This window comes from Cervus canadensis, chromosome 3 (assembly GCF_019320065.1).
Source record: "Cervus canadensis isolate Bull #8, Minnesota chromosome 3, ASM1932006v1, whole genome shotgun sequence".
In the NCBI taxonomy this organism is placed as follows: Eukaryota; Metazoa; Chordata; class Mammalia; order Artiodactyla; family Cervidae; genus Cervus; species Cervus canadensis.
The window spans coordinates 70192497-70211853 of NC_057388.1; the positions used below are offsets into that span (position 1 = coordinate 70192497).

The 19357-nt window shown below is 39.5% G+C and overlaps 1 protein-coding gene across 1 annotated transcript; it reads left to right on the forward strand.

Moving 5' to 3' along the window:
• Nucleotides 1-827: 827 nt before the first annotated feature.
• Nucleotides 828-14011, forward strand: STEAP1 (STEAP family member 1). The gene is made up of 5 exons (XM_043463410.1): nt 828-967; nt 6757-6868; nt 9256-9768; nt 10701-10865; nt 13650-14011. Exons 2-5 carry the CDS (start codon nt 6788-6790, stop codon nt 13905-13907), a joined length of 1017 nt encoding a protein of 338 aa, XP_043319345.1. The 5' UTR covers nt 828-967; nt 6757-6787; the 3' UTR covers nt 13908-14011.
• The last annotated feature ends 5346 nt before the right edge of the window (nt 14012-19357 follow it).

Consider the following 19357-nt stretch of genomic DNA (forward strand, 5'->3'; position numbering starts at 1 on the left):
ATGCTGAAGCTGAAACTGCAATACTTTGGCCACCTCATGCGAAGAGTTGACTCGTTGGAAAAGACCCTGATGCTGGGAGGGATTGGGGGAAGGAGGAGAAGGGAACGACAGAAGATGAGATGGCTGGATGGCATCACCAACTCGATGGACGAGTTTAAGTAAACTCCGGGAGTTGGTGATGGACAGGGAGGCCTGGCGTGCTGCAATTTATGGGGTCGCAAAGAGTCAGACACGACTGAGCGACTGAACTGAACTGAACTGAACAGGAGATACATGGCTTCCCAGACGGCTCAGTGGTAAAGAATCTGCTTGCTAATGCAGGAGCCTCCAGAGACGTGGGTTTGATCCCTGGGTAGGGAAGATCCCTGGAGAAAGAAATGGCAACCCACTCCAGCATTCTTGCCTGGAAAATTCCACTAATAGAGGAACGTAGGAGGCTACAGTCCATGGGGTCATGACGAGTTGGACACGATTAAGCTACTGAGCCTGTATGCGGGCGCGGGTGCATACAGCCGGGGGATTTATGTTAGTTTTGAGAACCACTGTTTTAAAGAACTGTATGAATGCTCGATAAAGCATTCATTAAAGAAAGGCGAGGAGAAGGGAGAGAGGGACGGAGAGAAGGAAGGTAAAGGAAAGGAAAGGAAAGAAAATCGAGGATCGAGGGGGCGCGGAGCCAACCTCAGGCAGAGGACCGGGCTCTCTGAAAATCGGGAGTGGCCGGATGGCTCGGTAGGGAAAAAACCTAAACTGGGCTCTGGGACCTCCCAGGACCGTCCAGTCAAGCAGGAGCCTGGCGACGCCGGGCGCCGGCAGGTGGCGCTGGACGGGCAGTTGACAAGGAGGCGGGGTCTGCCCCGGGAGCCCAGGCTAGCTCTCTGGAGGCACGGGCGCCGCGTGCGGCTGGCTGGCACCTCCGGGCAGGCGCTGCGGCCGCAACTTACCATCAGGTCACGCCGAGAAGCGGGTGAGTATCTTGAATCGTTCTGGTTCGCCTTGCTCCCTGTCTCTGGGTGTCCCTGCGAGGCCGGGCGCCGGCTCCCAGCCTCGCGAGGGGTGTAGCGGGTTGCGATCCGTCCCAGGACTCGGGCGGCGACGCTTGTGGGCGAGCACAGCTCAATTTGCCCCTTGTGTGGCGCTTCGGGACTCGCTGCCTTCCAGCGAACTCTCCGCAGAGCACACTGCTCCATTGAGGCCGGTCCAGGGGCTGGCAGACGGGGACTCACAGAAAAGCCTTCTCGCTGGGGACTCAGGGGATATGATGAGTTGTTAAGTCTGTCCTAAGGTCGGGCTCTGATGTCAAGTTTTCCAACTTGGCAAAAGCGTCACGAGTTTGTATAGCATTGATGAATGATTGGTATATAGCACTTAAAATCGTGCAATTTGTCTTCAGGGTTCCTGTAACAGAAAGTTTTTAAGTCCTGGGAACATTAGTCTGACTCTCAGGATCCGCTTTGGGTTCAAATTCCCTCCAAATAGTCAATCAAGGCTTTATATTTGTCAGAGGTCAAAACCACTGGAAGAAGTTTGTAGACATAAAATTTACCAACACTTCCAAATTCCCGACTGTGTTCTTTTTTTAAAAATTTTTTCTTCTTCATTTAGTAAAAGTTCACTCATTTAGCACAGAATGTTAAGCACAGGGAGGAAGCAATGCCTAACAACACAGCCCATTGGGGAAAAAAATCTCCCGTTTACATAGTTAAATACATAGTTTGCAGTTGAAAGTATAGATAGGAGGTTTGGAAATGCAACGAAACTCACGATGTATCACAGTCATTGAGTTTCTTCCTATTCTAAATTCTTTGACATTAACATAAGTCAGTTGGGCTGTGTTAATATTTAGCAGGAAAAAAAAAAGAAAAAAATTACTTAGCAGGAACGTCAGATCCTGGTACAGCAAAATGGAACAGTCACATCAGAAATACGCTTTGGGTTTTAATGGTGATGAAAGAAATACACTTCAGGTTTTAATGGATCAAATTCTGGAGTTCCTAACATCTGAATACTGTGCTGTTTCCTGTTGTTTTTGTTGATGAAAAAATCTTATTGTAGAACTTAAATTATATATTTGGTTAATGTGTGAGGGAAAGCACCATATTTTATTTGACTGATATTTTATTTTCTTGGCTTCAGGGTACAGAGTGGACTGTGGGCCTCACAGTCCACAAGCTCCCTTGCTGCCTGGGTTTTCCTTTGCTCTTCCACATGGTCTTCCTACCTCACAGATGAACGGCTGGATACCTCCCCAGGGCCACTCCGGCTTTTCACCCAGATTCTGTACTCAGTGGCTCTCAATTAACAAATACTGCCAGCTTGCTAGATGCCCCAAGGCCAGGCCAGATGACAGCCCTCACCCTTCTCATGCCTCCTTCTGTCCATAAAATTTTGTCTTCCTTTCCAATACATTGCACTACCGTGTAGTCAGCTATTGAAATGTCTGCCTTGTCTCCTAAACTTTGAGGTTTTTGAAAGCAGAGTCTCCATCTCATTTAACTTTATATTCCCACTGCCTACCTTGCTCACAGTATGGTTAATGACTTAATATTGAATAAGTATAGATTTGTATGTTAAAATCTTTACCATCCTGAAACTCACAGTTAAAACATCTTCTAAACATAGTGAATTATTTGTCTTTGATTACAATAGATAGACCTTGTATTCCTAGTCACATACAAACTCCCAAATTACCACAATAATAGTGTTGGTTAGATCACCAAATGATTTGGAATAATACTTCTTAAGGAAATAGACTATAAACTGCCCCAGAGCAGACATGAAATCTCTTTTCTCCTTTTCCTCCCTTATTGTCAGTCATAGATTTGCATTCATGGATACTTGATGATTGCCATATGCTTTACTCGAAACTCTTTCAACTGCCAGTGATACATACCTAACTCAAACTAACAAGCAAAATAGGTAATGTATTGGCTTGTGTAACGAAAAAATTCAGGATCTGGTTTCAGAGACTCTAAATACTTGAATATGCCAGGACTCTTCTGTGTTTGTCCCTATTTGTTGCCTAGACTTCTGTGTGTTGGCTTTCTTCTGTCCTGTTGAAGATACCTTCTTCCTTTCAGCATGCAGAAGGCATGATAGGCTTGTATCATCCCAATATAACAAAATGTTAAAGACATCTTCTATTTATCTTCCACTTCCAAATATAAATGTTTCAGAGAAGGACTCTATTTGGCTCAAATAGAGATGTGTACCATCCCCCAAATAATCAGTGTGATGAATAGAATTGAGGACTGTCATTAATCAAGACTGAGTCACATGCCCACGTCTGTGGCCAAAGAGGGCATTTCTTTGGATAGGAAATGTGTTTTAGATCATAAACATAAGTGGAGAAAAAAATGTGGGTAGACCAAAACAAATAATTTCAGCAGGAATATTGTGAAATTTTGAAAGAAACAAAATATGGAAAATGTTCTCAGAGCACTTCAACAAAGGTGCATTACGTAAAGACGGCTCCTCTTTATTCTTTGTGAAGCTCAAACCTCTAAAAGTTGGAGAATGGGGACCTCCCCAGTGGTCCAGTGGTTAAGACTCTGTGTTTCCAATGCAGGGGATCCAAATTTGACCCCTGGTTGGGGAACTAAGATCCCACATGCTGCTCAGCACAGCTAAAAAATAAAAACAAATAATTTTTCTTAAGTTGGAGAAAGTTTTGATGTGTTTTAAACTACTGGAAACAACTTTCCACTTAATAAAGTATGACAAGTGGTCTAAAATCCCATGAACAGATGAGCCTAGAAGGGTGTAGTCCAGGGGCTCACAAAAGAGTCAGCCATGACTTAGCGACTAAACAACAAAAACAAAATTCAGAAACACTTGGAATGTTTCTATCAGTCAAATGGTTGAATAGCTAATCTGTTTTCTTATTGAATTTCATAATGGACAAATTGGTGATATATTCCTATGGAAATAAATTTAGAACTAATAAAACAGTGAATAATATTGTGACATTATATGTTTCCCTTTCCTAAAAAATCTTACATCAAGCCCATGTGAGGATCTGCGAAGGGTGTTAAAGAAAGTTCAATTCAGTTCAGTTCAGACCCCATGGGCTGCAGCACGCCAGGCCTCCCTGTCCATCACCAACTCCTGGCGTTTACTCAAACTCATGCCCATTGAGTCGATGATACCATCCAACCATCTCATCCTTTGTCCTCCCCTTCTCCTCCTGTCTTCAATCTTTCCCAGCATCAGGGTCTTTTCCAATGAGTCAGCTCTTCGCATCAAGTGGCCAAAGTATTGGAGTTTCAGCTTCAACATCAGCCCTTCCAATGAACACCCAGGACTGATCTCCTTTAGGATGGACTGGTTGGATCTCCTTGCAGTCCAAGGGACTCTCAAGAGTCTTCTCCAACACCACATTTCAAAAGCATCAATTCTTCGGTGCTCAGCTTTCTTTATGGTCCAGCTCTCACATCCATACATGACTACTGGAAAAACCAAAGCTTTGACTAAATGTACCTTTGCCGGCAAAGTAATGTCTCTGCTTTTTAATATGCTGTCTAGATTGGCCATAACTTTCCTTTCAAGGAGTAAGAGTCTTTTAATTTCATGGCTGCAGTCACCATCTGCAGTGATTTTGGAGCCCCCCAAAAAATAAAGTCTGCCACTCTTTCCACTGTTTCCCCATCTATTTGCCATGAAGTGATAGGGCCAGATGCCATGATCTTAGTTTTCTGAATGTTGAGCTTTAAGCCAACTTTTTCACTCTCCTCTTTCACTTTCATCAAGAGGCTCTGTAGTTCCTCTCCACTTTCTGCCATACAGGTGGTGTCATCTGAATTTCTGAGGTTATTGATATTTCTCCTGGCAATCTTGATTCCAGCTTGTGCTTCATCCAGCCCAGCATTTCTCATGATGTACTCCGCGTATAAGTTAAATAAGCAGGGTGACAATATACAGCCTTGACGTACTCCTTTCCCGATTTGGAACCAGTCTGTTGTTCCATGTCCAGTTCTAACTGTTGCTTCCTGACCTGCATACAGAGTTCTTAAGAGGCAGGTCAGGTGGTCTGGTACTCCCATCTCTTTCAGAATATTCCAGAGTTTGTTGTGATCCACACAGTCAAAGGCTTTGGCATAGTCAATAAAGCAGAAATAGATATTTTTCTGGAACTCTCTTGCTTTTTCGATGATCCAGCGGATGTTGGCAATTTGATCTCTGGTTCCTCTGCCTTTTCTACAACCAGCTTGAACATCTGGAAGTTCACGGTTCAGGTACTGTTGAAGCCTGGCTTGGAGAATTTTGAGCATTACTTTACTAGCTGGTGAGATGAATGCAACTGTGCAGTTAGTTTGAGTATTCTTTGGCTTTGCCTTTCTTTGGGACTGGAATGAAAACTGACCTTTTCCAGTCCTGTGGCCACTGCTGCGTTTTCCAAATTTGCTGGCATATTGAGTGCAACACTTTCACAGCATCATCTTTTAGGATATGAAATAGCCCAACTGGAATCCCATCATCTTCACTAGCTTGTTCATAATGATGCTTCCTAAGGCCCACTTAACTTCACATTCTAGGATGTCTGGCTCTAGGTGAGTGATCACACCATTGTGATTAACTGGGTCCTGAAGATCTTTTTTGTATAGTTCTTCTGTGTATTCTTGCCACCTCTTCTTAATACCTTCTGCTTCTGTTAGATCCATACCATTTCTGTCCTTTATTGAGCCCATCTTTGCGTGAAATGTTCCCTTGGTATCTCTAATTTTCTTGAAGAGACCTCTAGTCTTTCCCATTCTATTGTTTTCCTCTATTTCTTTGCATTGATCGCCGAGGAAAGCTTTCTTATCTCTCCTTGCTATTCTTTGGAACTCTGCATTCAAATGGATATATCTTTCCTTTTCTCCTTTGCTTTTCACATCTCTTCTTTTCACAGCTATTTGTAAGGCCTCCTCAAACAGCCATTTTGCTTTTTTGCATTTCTTTTTCTTGGGGATGGTCTTGATCCCTGTTTCCTGTACAGTGTCACAAACCTCCGTCCATAATTCATTCGGCATCTTTTATCTGATAGGAAGTGTGACAAAATAATTTCCTTGGGGCTAACCAGGAGAGTGGACATGTCAGTGATTGAATACATCTCAACAACCCCACTGGAAAAATACTAGCAATGCATGTCTTGCAACAAAACCATGTCTGTAACTCCAATGGGAAAATGGCACTCTGAAGATACAACATTTCAGTCCTTCATGGTGCTATTAGGGTTCACCTTACTAGACTGTCTATTCTGTTTGTTTTCTGAAACTAATAATACATATACCCATAAAATTGTTTTTACTATTGTTTCAGATTCATGTCAACCCAAAAATCTATTAAAATAGAGCTTCCTGAAATATAATCCTATATCATCAAACTCTAACCACCGTTGACAATATTGTTACTCTTGAAAAACTGCATTCCCAATTCTATTTATCTTTGAGGGGAATTAACTTTCCTCCAAATGAACACCTGAAGTTAAAGTCTCCTAAAATAAAAGGCAATATCTGACTCTTTGAATTTCATATAGATACCTGGGTCATTTATTGCACTGATAGCTGGACAAAAAAATACACTTACTATTGACACAAGAGCACTTGTTTGAATTTTTAGATTATAATGTGAGGTTAAATGAGTCACTCAGTCACTGTATTTTAAACTGTATTTTGTCACACTAGCCCTCATATGAGTTAATTTTTCACATTTCCCTATCAAACATTAATATCATAAATAGCATAGACATAAAGACAGTAATTTTTATTTTCATAGGTGGCTGAAGTCATACTATTTTATAGAATTAATGGAGAGCAGACAAGACATCACAAACCAAGAAGACCTTTGGAAAATGAAGCCTAGGAGAAATCTAGAAGATGATTATTTGGTAAAATAATAATTAAAATCTATAAATAATTCAAATGCTGTTCAGTATCTCCTAATGTTATAAATAAGTGATTTTCACCCTTTGCTGTGATTCCTGGTACTGATATTGTGATGGGTAAAGGGCAGTGTGGGCTATAAGAAATGTTGTACCTTGATGGTCATGAACTTAGCCAAATAACCTTGAATAAGTCGCTGAAAACCCTGGGTCTTGGTTTATCTATAAAGTGAGAGAGTTGGACCAGATCATCTCCAAGGCCCTCCAATTCTTTCTAACATTCTGTGGGTCTAAGTTTTTTGAACAAGTCATCAACGCCCATATAACAGTAGTTTCACAAATGTGCTTTTTCATAGGCACCATGGCATCTTACCAAGAGATCATCAAGTTAATTGACGATTCACTATTTAACCAAAGAAATTCAATTTTGGAATAAGAATCATCTGTCACACTTTTACCCCACATCAAGATTAAATGCTTTTTACTAACTTACTGACTTAATGAGTGGTGGAAAATGAGTGGTTTCAAACTGCTTAATGAGTGGTTCCAAACTTTTTACCCTTCCAACTGATATCAACTACAGTTTTAACAGAAAGTATTTATTTTATCTTAGTTATCTTAATAGAGAAAAATTAAGTAGTACAAGTAGATACTGTCTAAAATGTGCATAAAATCATTTTCATTTTTCAAGTGAACTGTCTTGTTGCTGTCCCATAATTCTTCACCCTTAACCAGAAAATTGATCTCAGTGGACTATTTTAACCTGCAGAGATGGCAGAATCTACATCAAGCTCAGCTCCCTTCTAAATGGAGTAATTGGAGAAATTACTGGATGTAGCTGTGATTTATTACTGAAAGTAAAAGTCAAATGACAAGAGGTCATTTTTAAACATGAAAAATGATACAGAACTATGTGAATTAAAGTTACTCTGCAGAAAGTGAGGAAATAAGATAATCAGTAACATCATTTTGAGCATTAAAATGTTATAGGTCTGTATACAGAGCTCTGAGAAATTAGGAATAACATATTGAGTGAAAAATTTATTCATAAAGTAACAATATGAAACACTGATATGTTTCTATTTTGTTTTTTTAAAATTTGCTGCTATATCAGGCAGTTGTGGAAGTGACAAACTAAACATACACTTTTGAATCGATGGCTACCTATAAATGCAACTGGGTAAAGAAATATAACTTTCTCAGGAAATAGATCATCCCTGTGGGATTTAACTCCTTACATCGTCTTTGTACCATTTAACAATTTATCTGTCAGTACTTATACAAATGAAACATTTTGTGACTATAAGTCTATAGGATGGGAGAGAGGGATAAGTTGGGAGACTAGGCTTGACATATACACACTACCAAATATAAAATAGATAACTAATAAAAACCTACTGTACAGCATAGAGAACTCTGCTCAATACTCGGTAATGACCTATTTGGGGAAAGAATCAGAAAAAGAGTGGGTATGTGTATATGTATAACTGATTTGCTTTGCTATGCAGCAGAAACTGACACAACATTGTAAATCAACTACACTCCAATAGAAATTAATCTTTAAAAAAGACTACATGATGCAAATTACATGTTTTTATCTAATAGTAATGACTGTATTATTCCTGGTCCTTTGTACTTGAATGAATGAAGAATTCATTCTTCAGATCTTCACAGAGAGTTGTCCAGTAACCATAAAAATTATAAAACAAATATGACTATGACAATTTATAAGTGTTATTATTTTTACCAAGGATTATTGGATTTTTTTTTTTTTTTAGTTTTTCAGTTTTTGTTTCCCAGTTGCATTATTTCATTCTTTTATGCTTGCAAGATAGAAACACAGTGGTCTGAGATCTAGTGAATGTATCTGAAGCATGTATTTCTTCTGAATTAAAGAAAAATGAGTAACAGGAATTATGGAGAACCCCAACAAAGAGAAGGAAATGGCAACCCACTCCAGTAATCTTGCCTAGAGAATCCTGTGGGTAGAGGAGCCTGGTGGGCTGCTATCCATATGGTCGCACAGAGTTGGACATGACTAAAGTGACTTAGCATGCATGCATGCATTGGAGAAGGAAATGGCAACCCACTCCAGTATTCTTGCCTGGAGAATCCCAGGGACAGAGGAGCCTGGTGGGCTGCCGTCTTTGGGATTGCACAGAGTCGGACGTGACTGAAGCGACTTAGCAGCAGCAGCCAACAAAGATAGGATATCTAAGTGCACTTTTGATCATTACCACCTAGTGTATGCCATCTTCAGTTAATCAGTATACAAAAGTAGGGTTCTAAATGTCCTTTTTTACTGATAAGCACAATGAGCAGTAAGTAATTAGTTTGAGAGACATCCCATTGTTTTGTTCAATTTTAAGATGTCTATTTTCTTTCCTTTGTAGAATAAAGACTCAGAAGAGTTCGGCATGCTGAAAAGACCTGTGCTTTTGCACTTGCACCAAACAACCCATTTTGACGAATTTGATTGCCCCCCAGAGCTTCAGCACAAACAGAAACTCTTTCCAAAGTGGCGCTTGCCAATTAAAATCGCCGCTATTGTATCATCTCTGACTTTTCTCTACACTCTTCTGAGGGAAATAATTCACCCTTTCGTGACTTCCCATCAACAGTATTTTTATAAAATTCCAATCCTGGTCATCAACAAAGTCTTGCCAATGGTTTCCATCACCCTCTTGGCACTGGTTTATTTGCCGGGTGTGATAGCAGCCATTGTGCAGCTTCATAATGGAACTAAGTATAAGAAATTTCCACATTGGTTGGATAGGTGGATGGTAACAAGAAAGCAGTTTGGTCTTCTCAGTTTCTTTTTTGCTGTACTACATGCAATTTACAGTTTATCCTATCCGATGAGGCGGTCCTACAGATATAAGTTGCTGAACTGGGCATATCAACAGGTAGGATGACATGGCTGACCATTAAACTAAAAGTCTAAGTCTCCTAACAAATTAATTCTTTCTTATTTTAATATCAGTACCCCAAACCTCTGTTGAAACCCTGTGTTAAGAAAGTACTCTGTTCTAAAAAAAAATTTTTTTTAACTCTTCACTAGGCTCAGTTCTATAATTCTACATGAGGAATGTTTTTTAAGCTGAAAATAGTAAGCTACAACTTTGGAGAAGGAAACGGCAACCCACTCCAGTATTCTTGCCTGGAGAATCCCATGGACAGAGGAGCCTAGCAGGCTACGGTCCACAGGGTCGCAAAGAGTCAGACATGACTGAGCGACTTCACAACTTTAACAACATAAATACGTGTTTTGTTCATGGACAGAGCCACATTTCAATCTTCTACCACCCTTAGAAGATTTATTTTTAATGCTAACTTTGTATTTTCTGCTTCTTTACCACATATGACAATTCTAACCATTAGCTATTATATAAGTTAATAAAACAGATTATATAAATGTTGCATTCAAGGAAGGAGGTTAATAGTGCCTATGTCATTTCTCTTAGAGAAATGCAAAAAATACCATCATAAATTTGTGGAGGCCCCTAGTTATCAGGGTGCTTCCCTGGTGGCTCAGACGGTAAAGAATCCGCCTGCAATGTGGGAGACCTGGGTTTAATCCCTGGGTTGGGAAGATCCCTTGGAGGCAACCCACTTTGACATGGCAACCCACTCCAGTATTCTTGACTGGAAAATCCCCAGGGACAGAGGAGCCTGGTGGGCTACAGTCCTTGAGGTCGAAAAGAGTTGAACGTGACTGAGCAACTAAGTGCAGCTAGTTATCAGGTCCTCCAGAGTAGAGGGAGCATAGAAGGAGGTTCTTACACTGGAAACAAATGTTGTTTGCATATTTCTCCTTCCTCTTTTCACCCTCTGTTAGGTCCAACAAAATAACGAAGATTCCTGGATTGAACATGATGTTTGGAGAATGGAAATTTATGTGTCACTAGGAATCGTGGCACTTGCAATACTGGCTCTGTTGGCTGTGACATCTATTCCATCTGTGAGCGATTCTCTGACATGGAGAGAATTTCACTATATTCAGGTAAATTACATACAAAATAACTCTGACTCCTCAGCAAGGTAAATCCTTTTGTGCTTATAATGACACCAAGTGTATAGACTTTAGTATATAGGCTTCCCAGGTGGCACTAGTGGTAAAGAACCCGCCTGCCAATGACAGGAGACATAAGAGACCGGGTTCAATCTTGGTCGATCCCTGGGTTGGGAAGATCCCCTGGAGGAGAGCATGGCAATCCACTCCAGTATTCTTGTCTGGAGAATCCCATGGACAGAGGAGCCTAGCAGGCTACAGTCCATAGGGTAGCAAAGAGTCGGACATGACTGAAGTGACTTGGCATGCACACATATAGACTTTAACCCATAAAAAATAACATGGTTTTCCAATAACGAAGATCTCACACTTGTTCTAATTAAAAATGTGCTCTTCTGTCATTTTCCCTCTTGCTTATAAATAGGGGAAATGTTTTTTAGACACATACAAAAGGCATTACTCAAAGAAAAATATTATTTCTAACATTTGAAACTCATTAGACCATTTGCTATCTATTTAATAACAACAAATTTGATGTTTTAGAAATTCAATATTGTTTACTTAGTTCTCCAAAAATAGAAAAAAATTTTGTCTATCTCTGACTTTATTCATGCCTTTTAAGTTACATGGCTTTGTACTATCCTCCTTGAACTATAGAGTTTTTATCTACCAAACTATGGAATTTTATCTGTTCTAGTATCTTATTTTAAAGGCTTCTTTTTCCAAGTTAATTTTTTTGTAACTTACTCACTTGAAGTTTCTCAATATTCTTGGAATTCAAAATTATCTCAAAAAAAAAAATTATCTCAAATTCACTGAGGTTAACTTGCTAGTGGTAGATCACACCCTAAAAAGAACAATGTGCCAGAATTCACAAGGGGATCCATGTCTGACAATATTCAAAAGGCTGAACTTAATTCATTCCTAAGCACTGCCAAGATGCTAAACCACAATGTTCTATCTTTTACAAGTGGACATCTTTAGAAATCTCACAAAGTCAGCTAATCCTCACTGTCCTTTCTACACATCCATGCATATACTCCAACAGACACCTTAATCATCTGATTAAGCTAGAAAGAATGTCTCCCTCTGAATTATTCAAATGTGGTTTAGAGATGGTGCCATGTTTTCCAAGCACAATAATTGCTGATTTTGTGGGTTTAGCTTGATAGCCATTAAATAATAGCCAATAGTCTATTCCTCATTAAATAACTTTCTTCTTACATTGCTCTGCCTGGCACGCATATGCTGTGCGTCACTTTACAGATTTAATTACAAAGTCAAGCGCTATGTCTTGACAACCCATCCCATTCCACTCAAGATACAATACCTAGCCCATACTGCTGCTGCTGCTAAGTCGCTTCAGTTGTGTCCGACTCTGTGCGACCCCATAGATGGCAGCCCATCAGGCTCCGCCGTCCCTGAGATTCTCCAAGCAAGAACACTGGAGTGGGTCACCATTTCCTTCTCCAATGCATGAAAGTGAAAAGTAAAAGTGAAGTTGCTCAGTTTTGTCTGACTCTTCGGGACCCCATGGACTGTAGCCTACCAGGCTTCTCCGTCCGTGGGATTTTCCAGGCAAGAGTACTGGAATGGGTTGCCATTGCCTTCTCCGACCTAGCCCATAATATGTACACAATACAAATTTAGTAAATTAATCTTCAACCAATTACATATATTTTTTAATTAATAACCTAGAAACTTTTCATTAACAATCCAAGAACTGATTACTCTATGATTTCCCTTGGACATTTATATCTAAAAATATAAACTTAGCTATTTGATTGTATTCACTGGGGCTTAATGCTGAATAATTGTGAGTTGGATTCATTCTAGCAGTCTAGTGAATATTTCCCATAAAGTGAATAGAAGTCAAAAGATATCTAGAAGAACTATTGTCAGAATGCCATAAAACTACATAGGTGAACAATTATTTGTATAACTTTATCTGGATGGTGCCAAGTATCCCAGTGCAAGCTAAAATTTTTCTTCACGTCTACATATCTCTGTTTTGTTCAAACATTGAGATAATTGTTAGTGTTTTTCCACTTTATCAAAAATGTTTGATTTTTTAAACAAAGGCCAAGATCATTCATTTTAGTATTAATATACCAAAATCATAGTCAATAACTTTGTTGTTGTTCAGTAGCCAAGTCCTGTCTAACTCTTCATGACCCCATGTTCAGTAGCCAAGTCCTGTCTAACTCTTCATGACCCCTGTACTGCAGCCTGCCAGGCTTCCCTGCCCCTCACCATCTCTTGGAGTTTGCTCAAACTGAATCACTTTAGTTGCCTTCATAATTGATAAAGATCACTAGTATCAAGTTGATTTTGCACTGACCTTCAGTCAACCTGCCAATATTTATTAAGCACTTAAAATGTGCAAATCATTGTGTTGATTCTACAGGGATCCTGTGATGATAAGACAGAGTTTCTGAGTTTAGATGTCTCTTATTAAGCAGAATTAAGGCAAATACACAGGGGATAGAGCATCATAAAATAAATATCATAAGAGAGAAAAACAAGGTATGGAGAAAGGAAAGACAGTGTTATTGATTATCTGAGACCAAAAGGAGAATGGTTGTGAATTTTCTCAACTTAAATAGCCTGGAGACAAAGGCATTACCCACATGTAGAAAGAGTGGAAAGAGATGAGTGGACAATAACAGATGAACGGAAGAATTTCTAAGCAACATAACAGATCTAGATGATATAGGATGAAATAAACTCTTAATGAACCATTCTCACCAAGATAATTCTTTTTCTCTTTTGCAGAGCAAGCTAGGAATTGTTTCCCTTCTGCTGGGTACAATACATGCATTGATTTTTGCCTGGAATAAATGGGTAGATATAAAACAGTTTGTATGGCATACACCTCCAACTTTTATGATAGCTGTTTTCCTTCCAATTGTTGTCCTGATATGCAAAGTCATACTACTCCTGCCGTGCTTGAGGAAGAAGATACTGAAGATTAGACATGGTTGGGAAGATGTCACCAAAATTAATAAAACTGAGATGTCTTCTCAGTTGTAGAATTGCTGTTTATACACATTTTTGTCCAATATTGATATATTTTATCATAAACACTTCAAATTTGTATTTGTTTAATAAAATGACCACTTGAGGATCTTAACATATCTCTTTGTTTATGGGTGATGTTTGAAATATGTGTATTTCCTTTCAGATTTGATTCAAAGTGAGAAATTAATCTTTAGTACATTCCCTATGTTCAGTAAAGCTGAGCATAACAAAATAATCACATCTGATTTATCAGACTACATAACATTATAAATAATAAAAGGCCTTAAAATATCAGTCCCTGATACTCCTTAAAAGTTATCATGAGCCATGAAAAAAGATACTATCTGATGGCCAGTAGGCACATGAAATGATGCTCAGCATCGCTAATTATGAGAGATGCTGAGCATCATCAAAACTACAATGAGGTACCACCTGACACCAGTCAGAATGGCCATCATTAAAACCTCTACAAATAACAAAAGCTGGAGAGGGTGTGGAGGAAAGGAACTCTCCTCCACTGTTGATGGGACTGTAAGTTGGTGCAGCCACTGTGATAAATGATATGGAATTTCCTCAGAAAACTAAATATGGAATTACCATATTACCCAGCAATCCCATTGCTGGACATATATCCAGATAAAACTATAACTCAAAAAGATACATGCACCCTAGTATTAATTGCTGCACTATTCACAATAGCCAAGACATGGAAACAACCTAAATATCCATTGACAGATGAATGGATGAGATATGGTACTTACATACAATGGGATACTACTCAGCCATAAAAAAGGAAAACTTGGATACAGCTAGAGATTATCATACTAAGTGAAGTAAGTCGGAAATAAAAAGACAAATATCATATGATATCACTTGTATGTGGAATCTAAATTATGACACAAATGAACCTATGAAACAGACTCAGACATAGAGAACAGACTGGTAATTACCAAGTGGGAGAGAGTTGAGGGAGGGATGAAGTGGGAGATTGGGATTAAAAGATGTAAGTTTTTATATATAGAATGAATAATCAACAAGGTCCTACTCTATAGCACAGAACTATATTCAATATCCTATGATAAACCATAATGGAAAAGAATATTTTTAAAGAAGAATGTATATATTTGTATAACTGAATCATCTTTCTGTACAGCATTATAAATCAACTGTACCTCAATTTTTTTTAAAAAAAGTTATCTAAATCTACCACACAAGTATATCCAGTGTTTATGACTGTTGTTAAAGAAACTTCTTTTCCTGTAACTGGATGTTATTCATATAACACCTATCTCAAAAAAACACATGGATTATGAATATACAAGTAAAGCAGCAGAATAAGTTCAGATACACATCCAGGCAAAATAAAACTCAGGTTTTCCAGGAAAAAAGGTAAATTCAATTTTCTACATCTGAGTTAGGTAAAACTCAGTTTAAACTTTAATACATTGGCCAAAGTGTTGTCAATTCGACTCCATATTGAAAACTATTTCTTTGAGTTGTTTTTCATTGCTTCTATTATTACAGTCATACATAATGTCCTGCCAAAGAGGACCCTGCCTCTCTGCCTGACCGTTAAACTAAAGAGCCTTTCTTCAGCTCATAGAGAGACACTCTGACTCTGCTCACCTGTGAATCAGTTCAGTCAGTTCAGTTACTCAGCCATGTCCAACTCTTTGCAACTCCATGGACTGAAGCATGACAGGCTACCCAGTCCTTTACCATCTCCTGGAGCTTGCTCAAATTCATGTCCATTGAGTCAGTGATGCCATCCAACCATCTCATCCTCTGTCCTCCCCTTCTCTTCCCACCTTCAATCTTTCTCAGCATCAGCCTTTTCCAATGAGTCAGCTCCTCATATCAGGTAGCCAAAGTACTGGAGTTTCAGCTTCAACATCAGTCCTTCCAATGAGTATTCAGGACTGATTTCCTTTAGGATGGACTGGTTGGACTTGCAGTTCAAGGGACTCTCAGGAGTCTTCTCCAACACCACAGTTCAAAAGCATTGATTCTTCAGTGCTCAGCTTTCTTTATGGTCCAACTCTCACATCTATACATGACTACTGGAAAAATCATAGCTTTGACTAGATGGACCTTGGTCAGCAAAGTAATGTCTCTGCTTTTTAATATGCTGTCTAGGTTGATAAAAAAGTTAATAGCTTTTCTTCCAAGGAGCAGGCACCTTTTAATTTCATGGCTGCTATCACCATCTGCAGTGATTTTGGAGCCCCAAAAAATAAAGTCTCTCTCTGTTTCCATTGTTTTCCCTTCTATTTGCCATGAAGTGCCACCTGTGAATAGCTACAACAAAAAGAAGAGATTAACACACCCTTTCCAAAGGCTGGCCCTTCCAGGAGATGTTTTGCAAGACTGAAGACCTTTTCGCTTTTCTTCTCTACCGCATCTCCCTTTCTACTCATTTTACTTCCCCAATGCCTCTCCCTCTCTATTCTGCCTTTGGACTTTAGTTCCTCATTGCTTCTTTCTCTCTGACTTTATAAAAGATGCTGACAGCCAGACCCCAACAAGATGTTTACTTTGAGACCATCTTCTCGGTCAGCCAGCTTTCTGGATAAAGTCATATTCCTTGCCTCAACACCTCATCTTTCAGATTCACTGGCCTATTGTGCAGCAAGCAGAGAGCTCTTGGACTCTGCGAGGACCGTGAACCACATCCTCACAGAGCAAACTATACATCAACTATCAGGGCTCACTAACCCAACTGACTATACACCAGAGGTTTTTCATAACTGGCAAAATTAACTATAAACTTGGTCTTTTATACAGATAAGTTATTTATTATGATTAAAGACAATAGGGCTAATGCTAATGGTGGTGGTGTTTAGTTGCTAAGTCATGTCCGACTCTTCTGCAACCCTGTTGTAGCCACGTGTTCTGGGAAACAAACTCACTCAGAAGGACAATGCAGATAGTGGAATGCAGTTTATTACATGGTGGGCCCAAGGCAGAGTCTCCTTGTAGCCAAGGACCCCGACCAGTTTTTGTGAAAACCTTATATACCCTAAGTGTACCTGCTCAAACCCACCTCCCCAAATTCCTTGAAACTAGTCTGGACAAGGTAAAAGAGAGATATGATCAAAGTTAACCCATGATTCATTTGTCATAAGCCTAGATAGTTAAACAGTGGACATTTAGCAATAGGCCTGTGGTCGTATCCCAATAAACATAATGGAATTTACGACTTTGTTCTGTTACAGAGATAATTAGCATATTCTTTTAGGTGACAGAGAATCCAAGAACAAGCCCTGAGGCTCTTTTATCCAGGGGGTCTGGTTTTCCACTGGCATGCCATTTCTATAAACACCAGGCACAAAGTTCAGAGTCCATTGGGAGGGTGACCATGCTTGTAGCCTAATGTTCGCAGCCTGGCCTAAGACAGAGTCCAGCTCTGTCTGTTTCCTCCTTCAACCCCATGGACTGTAGCCTGCCAGGTTCCTCTGTCCATGGGATTTCCCAGGCAAGTATAGTGGAGTGAGAAGCCATTTCCTTCTCCAGGGGGATCCTCTTGACCCAGGGACTGAATACTTGTCTCATGCTCTGTAGGTAGATTCTTTACAACTAAACCACCTGGGAAACAAATGCTAATGGTACAAATTAGGAAAAACAATTAGTACATTCATTGAGTGGAATTCCGTTTTTTTAACTTTTTGTTCCATTGTTGTTGCTCAGTTGCTAAGCTGTGTCTGACTCTTTACGACCCCATGGACTGCAGCACGCCAGGCTTCTCTGTCCTTCACTATCTCCTGGGGCTTGCTCAAACTCATGTCCTCTGAGTCAGTGATGCCACCCAACCATCTCATCCTCTATCTCCCCATTCTCCTCCTGCCCTCAATCTTTCCCAACATCAGGGTCTTTTCCAGTGAGTCAGCTCTTTGCATCAGGCTGCCAAAGTATTGGAGTTTCAGCTTCAGCATTAGTCCTTCCAAGGAATATTCACGGTTGATTTCCTTAAGGACTGACTAGTTTGATCTCCTTGCTGTCCAAGGGACTCTCAAGAATTCTCTAGTACCACAGTTTGAAAGCATCTATTCTTCAGTGTTCACCCTTCTTTATGGTCCAACTCTTACATTCGTACAGGACCACCTGGAAAACCATAGCTTCAACTGTACAGACTTTTGTCAGCAAAGTTATGTCTCTGCTTTTTAATGTGCTGTCTAATTTTGTTCTGTTATAAAAGATGATTATTCATTATTACATGGGTGCTAAGTCACCTTCTGGACTGTAAATTTGCATTTTAAATGTTATTGGAATTTAGACATATAGATACATATTGCAGACAGTGTTGAGGGTGAACAACTGCAAATAGAGTAGACGATAGTGTCTTGAGAAATAATTCACCATAAGAGAAAAAGGAATCCAGGGCTCTAGGCTCAAATCAGATGCGGCAAAGAGATGTAACTACAAGACCATTTAACTAAGTGTGACGTGTGTTAGGCCACAATCAACCAGCTCTGCTCTGTAGGAGTCAAGTGCCTGCATTCCCAACTGCATTCCCATTCTGCAAGATGGCAGAATGTTAGCATCTCCAGTTCTGAGAGGGAGAACTTGAGTTTCAGCCTTTCTGGCACTAAGATATCATAGAGGCTACAGCTTGGGACAGGGTTCCAATCTGAAGTAGCATTTCATTGTAGGGACAACAGCTGAGTTCTGGCTTGGTTACTGGAGTCCTCTCTCTGTTAGCCATGGTAATAAGTGACCTCAGACCTATTCTGAAAGACAGAATCCCTGGTAATAGGAGATAGGAAGTCTACAAGGCCCTTATAAGGAAAACACAAAAACCTCTAGATTCAATTTGTACTCAAGGGCTATTGAAAACTAGACCATTAACTCTTTGTATCTTTTCTAAATTTTAAACAATGTTTGTTAATATTGTTATAAGCAGAAGAAAACAATAAAAGTTGACTTAAAAAGAATAAATATTATATTCTAGTATAAGCTTAGATTTCCTGTTACTCAATGAAATTGTATAAAACATCTCCCATATACCAGGCCCAGTGCTAGACGGAGGATATATGAAGATAGAAATGACCTACTTCCTACTCACAGTCTCATCAGGAAGACAAACCTTAGTAAAGCAATGAATTCTAGATTTACTGGTATCACTAAAGAGGAAATGGCCCCCTCTGTTTAAAAGGGCAAGTCACGAAGTTGTGAGGTTGATCTAAAATAACTATTTGAGCTGGGTTTTAAACTATAAGTAAGAGTCCTTCAGCTAGAATGGGAAGATAGGTAGCATAGTAAGCAGCACGGAGCTGTAAAATGATGCAGAAAAACATATTGGAAGGACTAACATTCAGGAATAGAGCAGGTGAAGGAAATACCAGAGTGGGTAGGGATCTGGACTTTGTCCTCCAAGGATTAGGGAGGTCACTGAAAAATTTTAAATGGGTACTTAACATGATCATATTTGTAATTTAGAAAGATTTATTTATAGACTGTCCAGG

What these genes read in the sequence shown, in the direction of transcription:
- STEAP1 (XM_043463410.1), top strand. Translation starts at nt 6,788, where the DNA reads ATGGAGAGCAGACAAGACATCACAAACCAAGAAGACCTTTGGAAAATG. An exon ending in TGAACTGGGCATATCAACAG is followed by an intron (nt 9,769 to 10,700) that starts GTAGGATGACAT and finishes ACCCTCTGTTAG; the next exon opens with GTCCAACAAAATAACGAAGA. An exon ending in GAGAATTTCACTATATTCAG is followed by an intron (nt 10,866 to 13,649) that starts GTAAATTACATA and finishes TCTCTTTTGCAG; the next exon opens with AGCAAGCTAGGAATTGTTTC.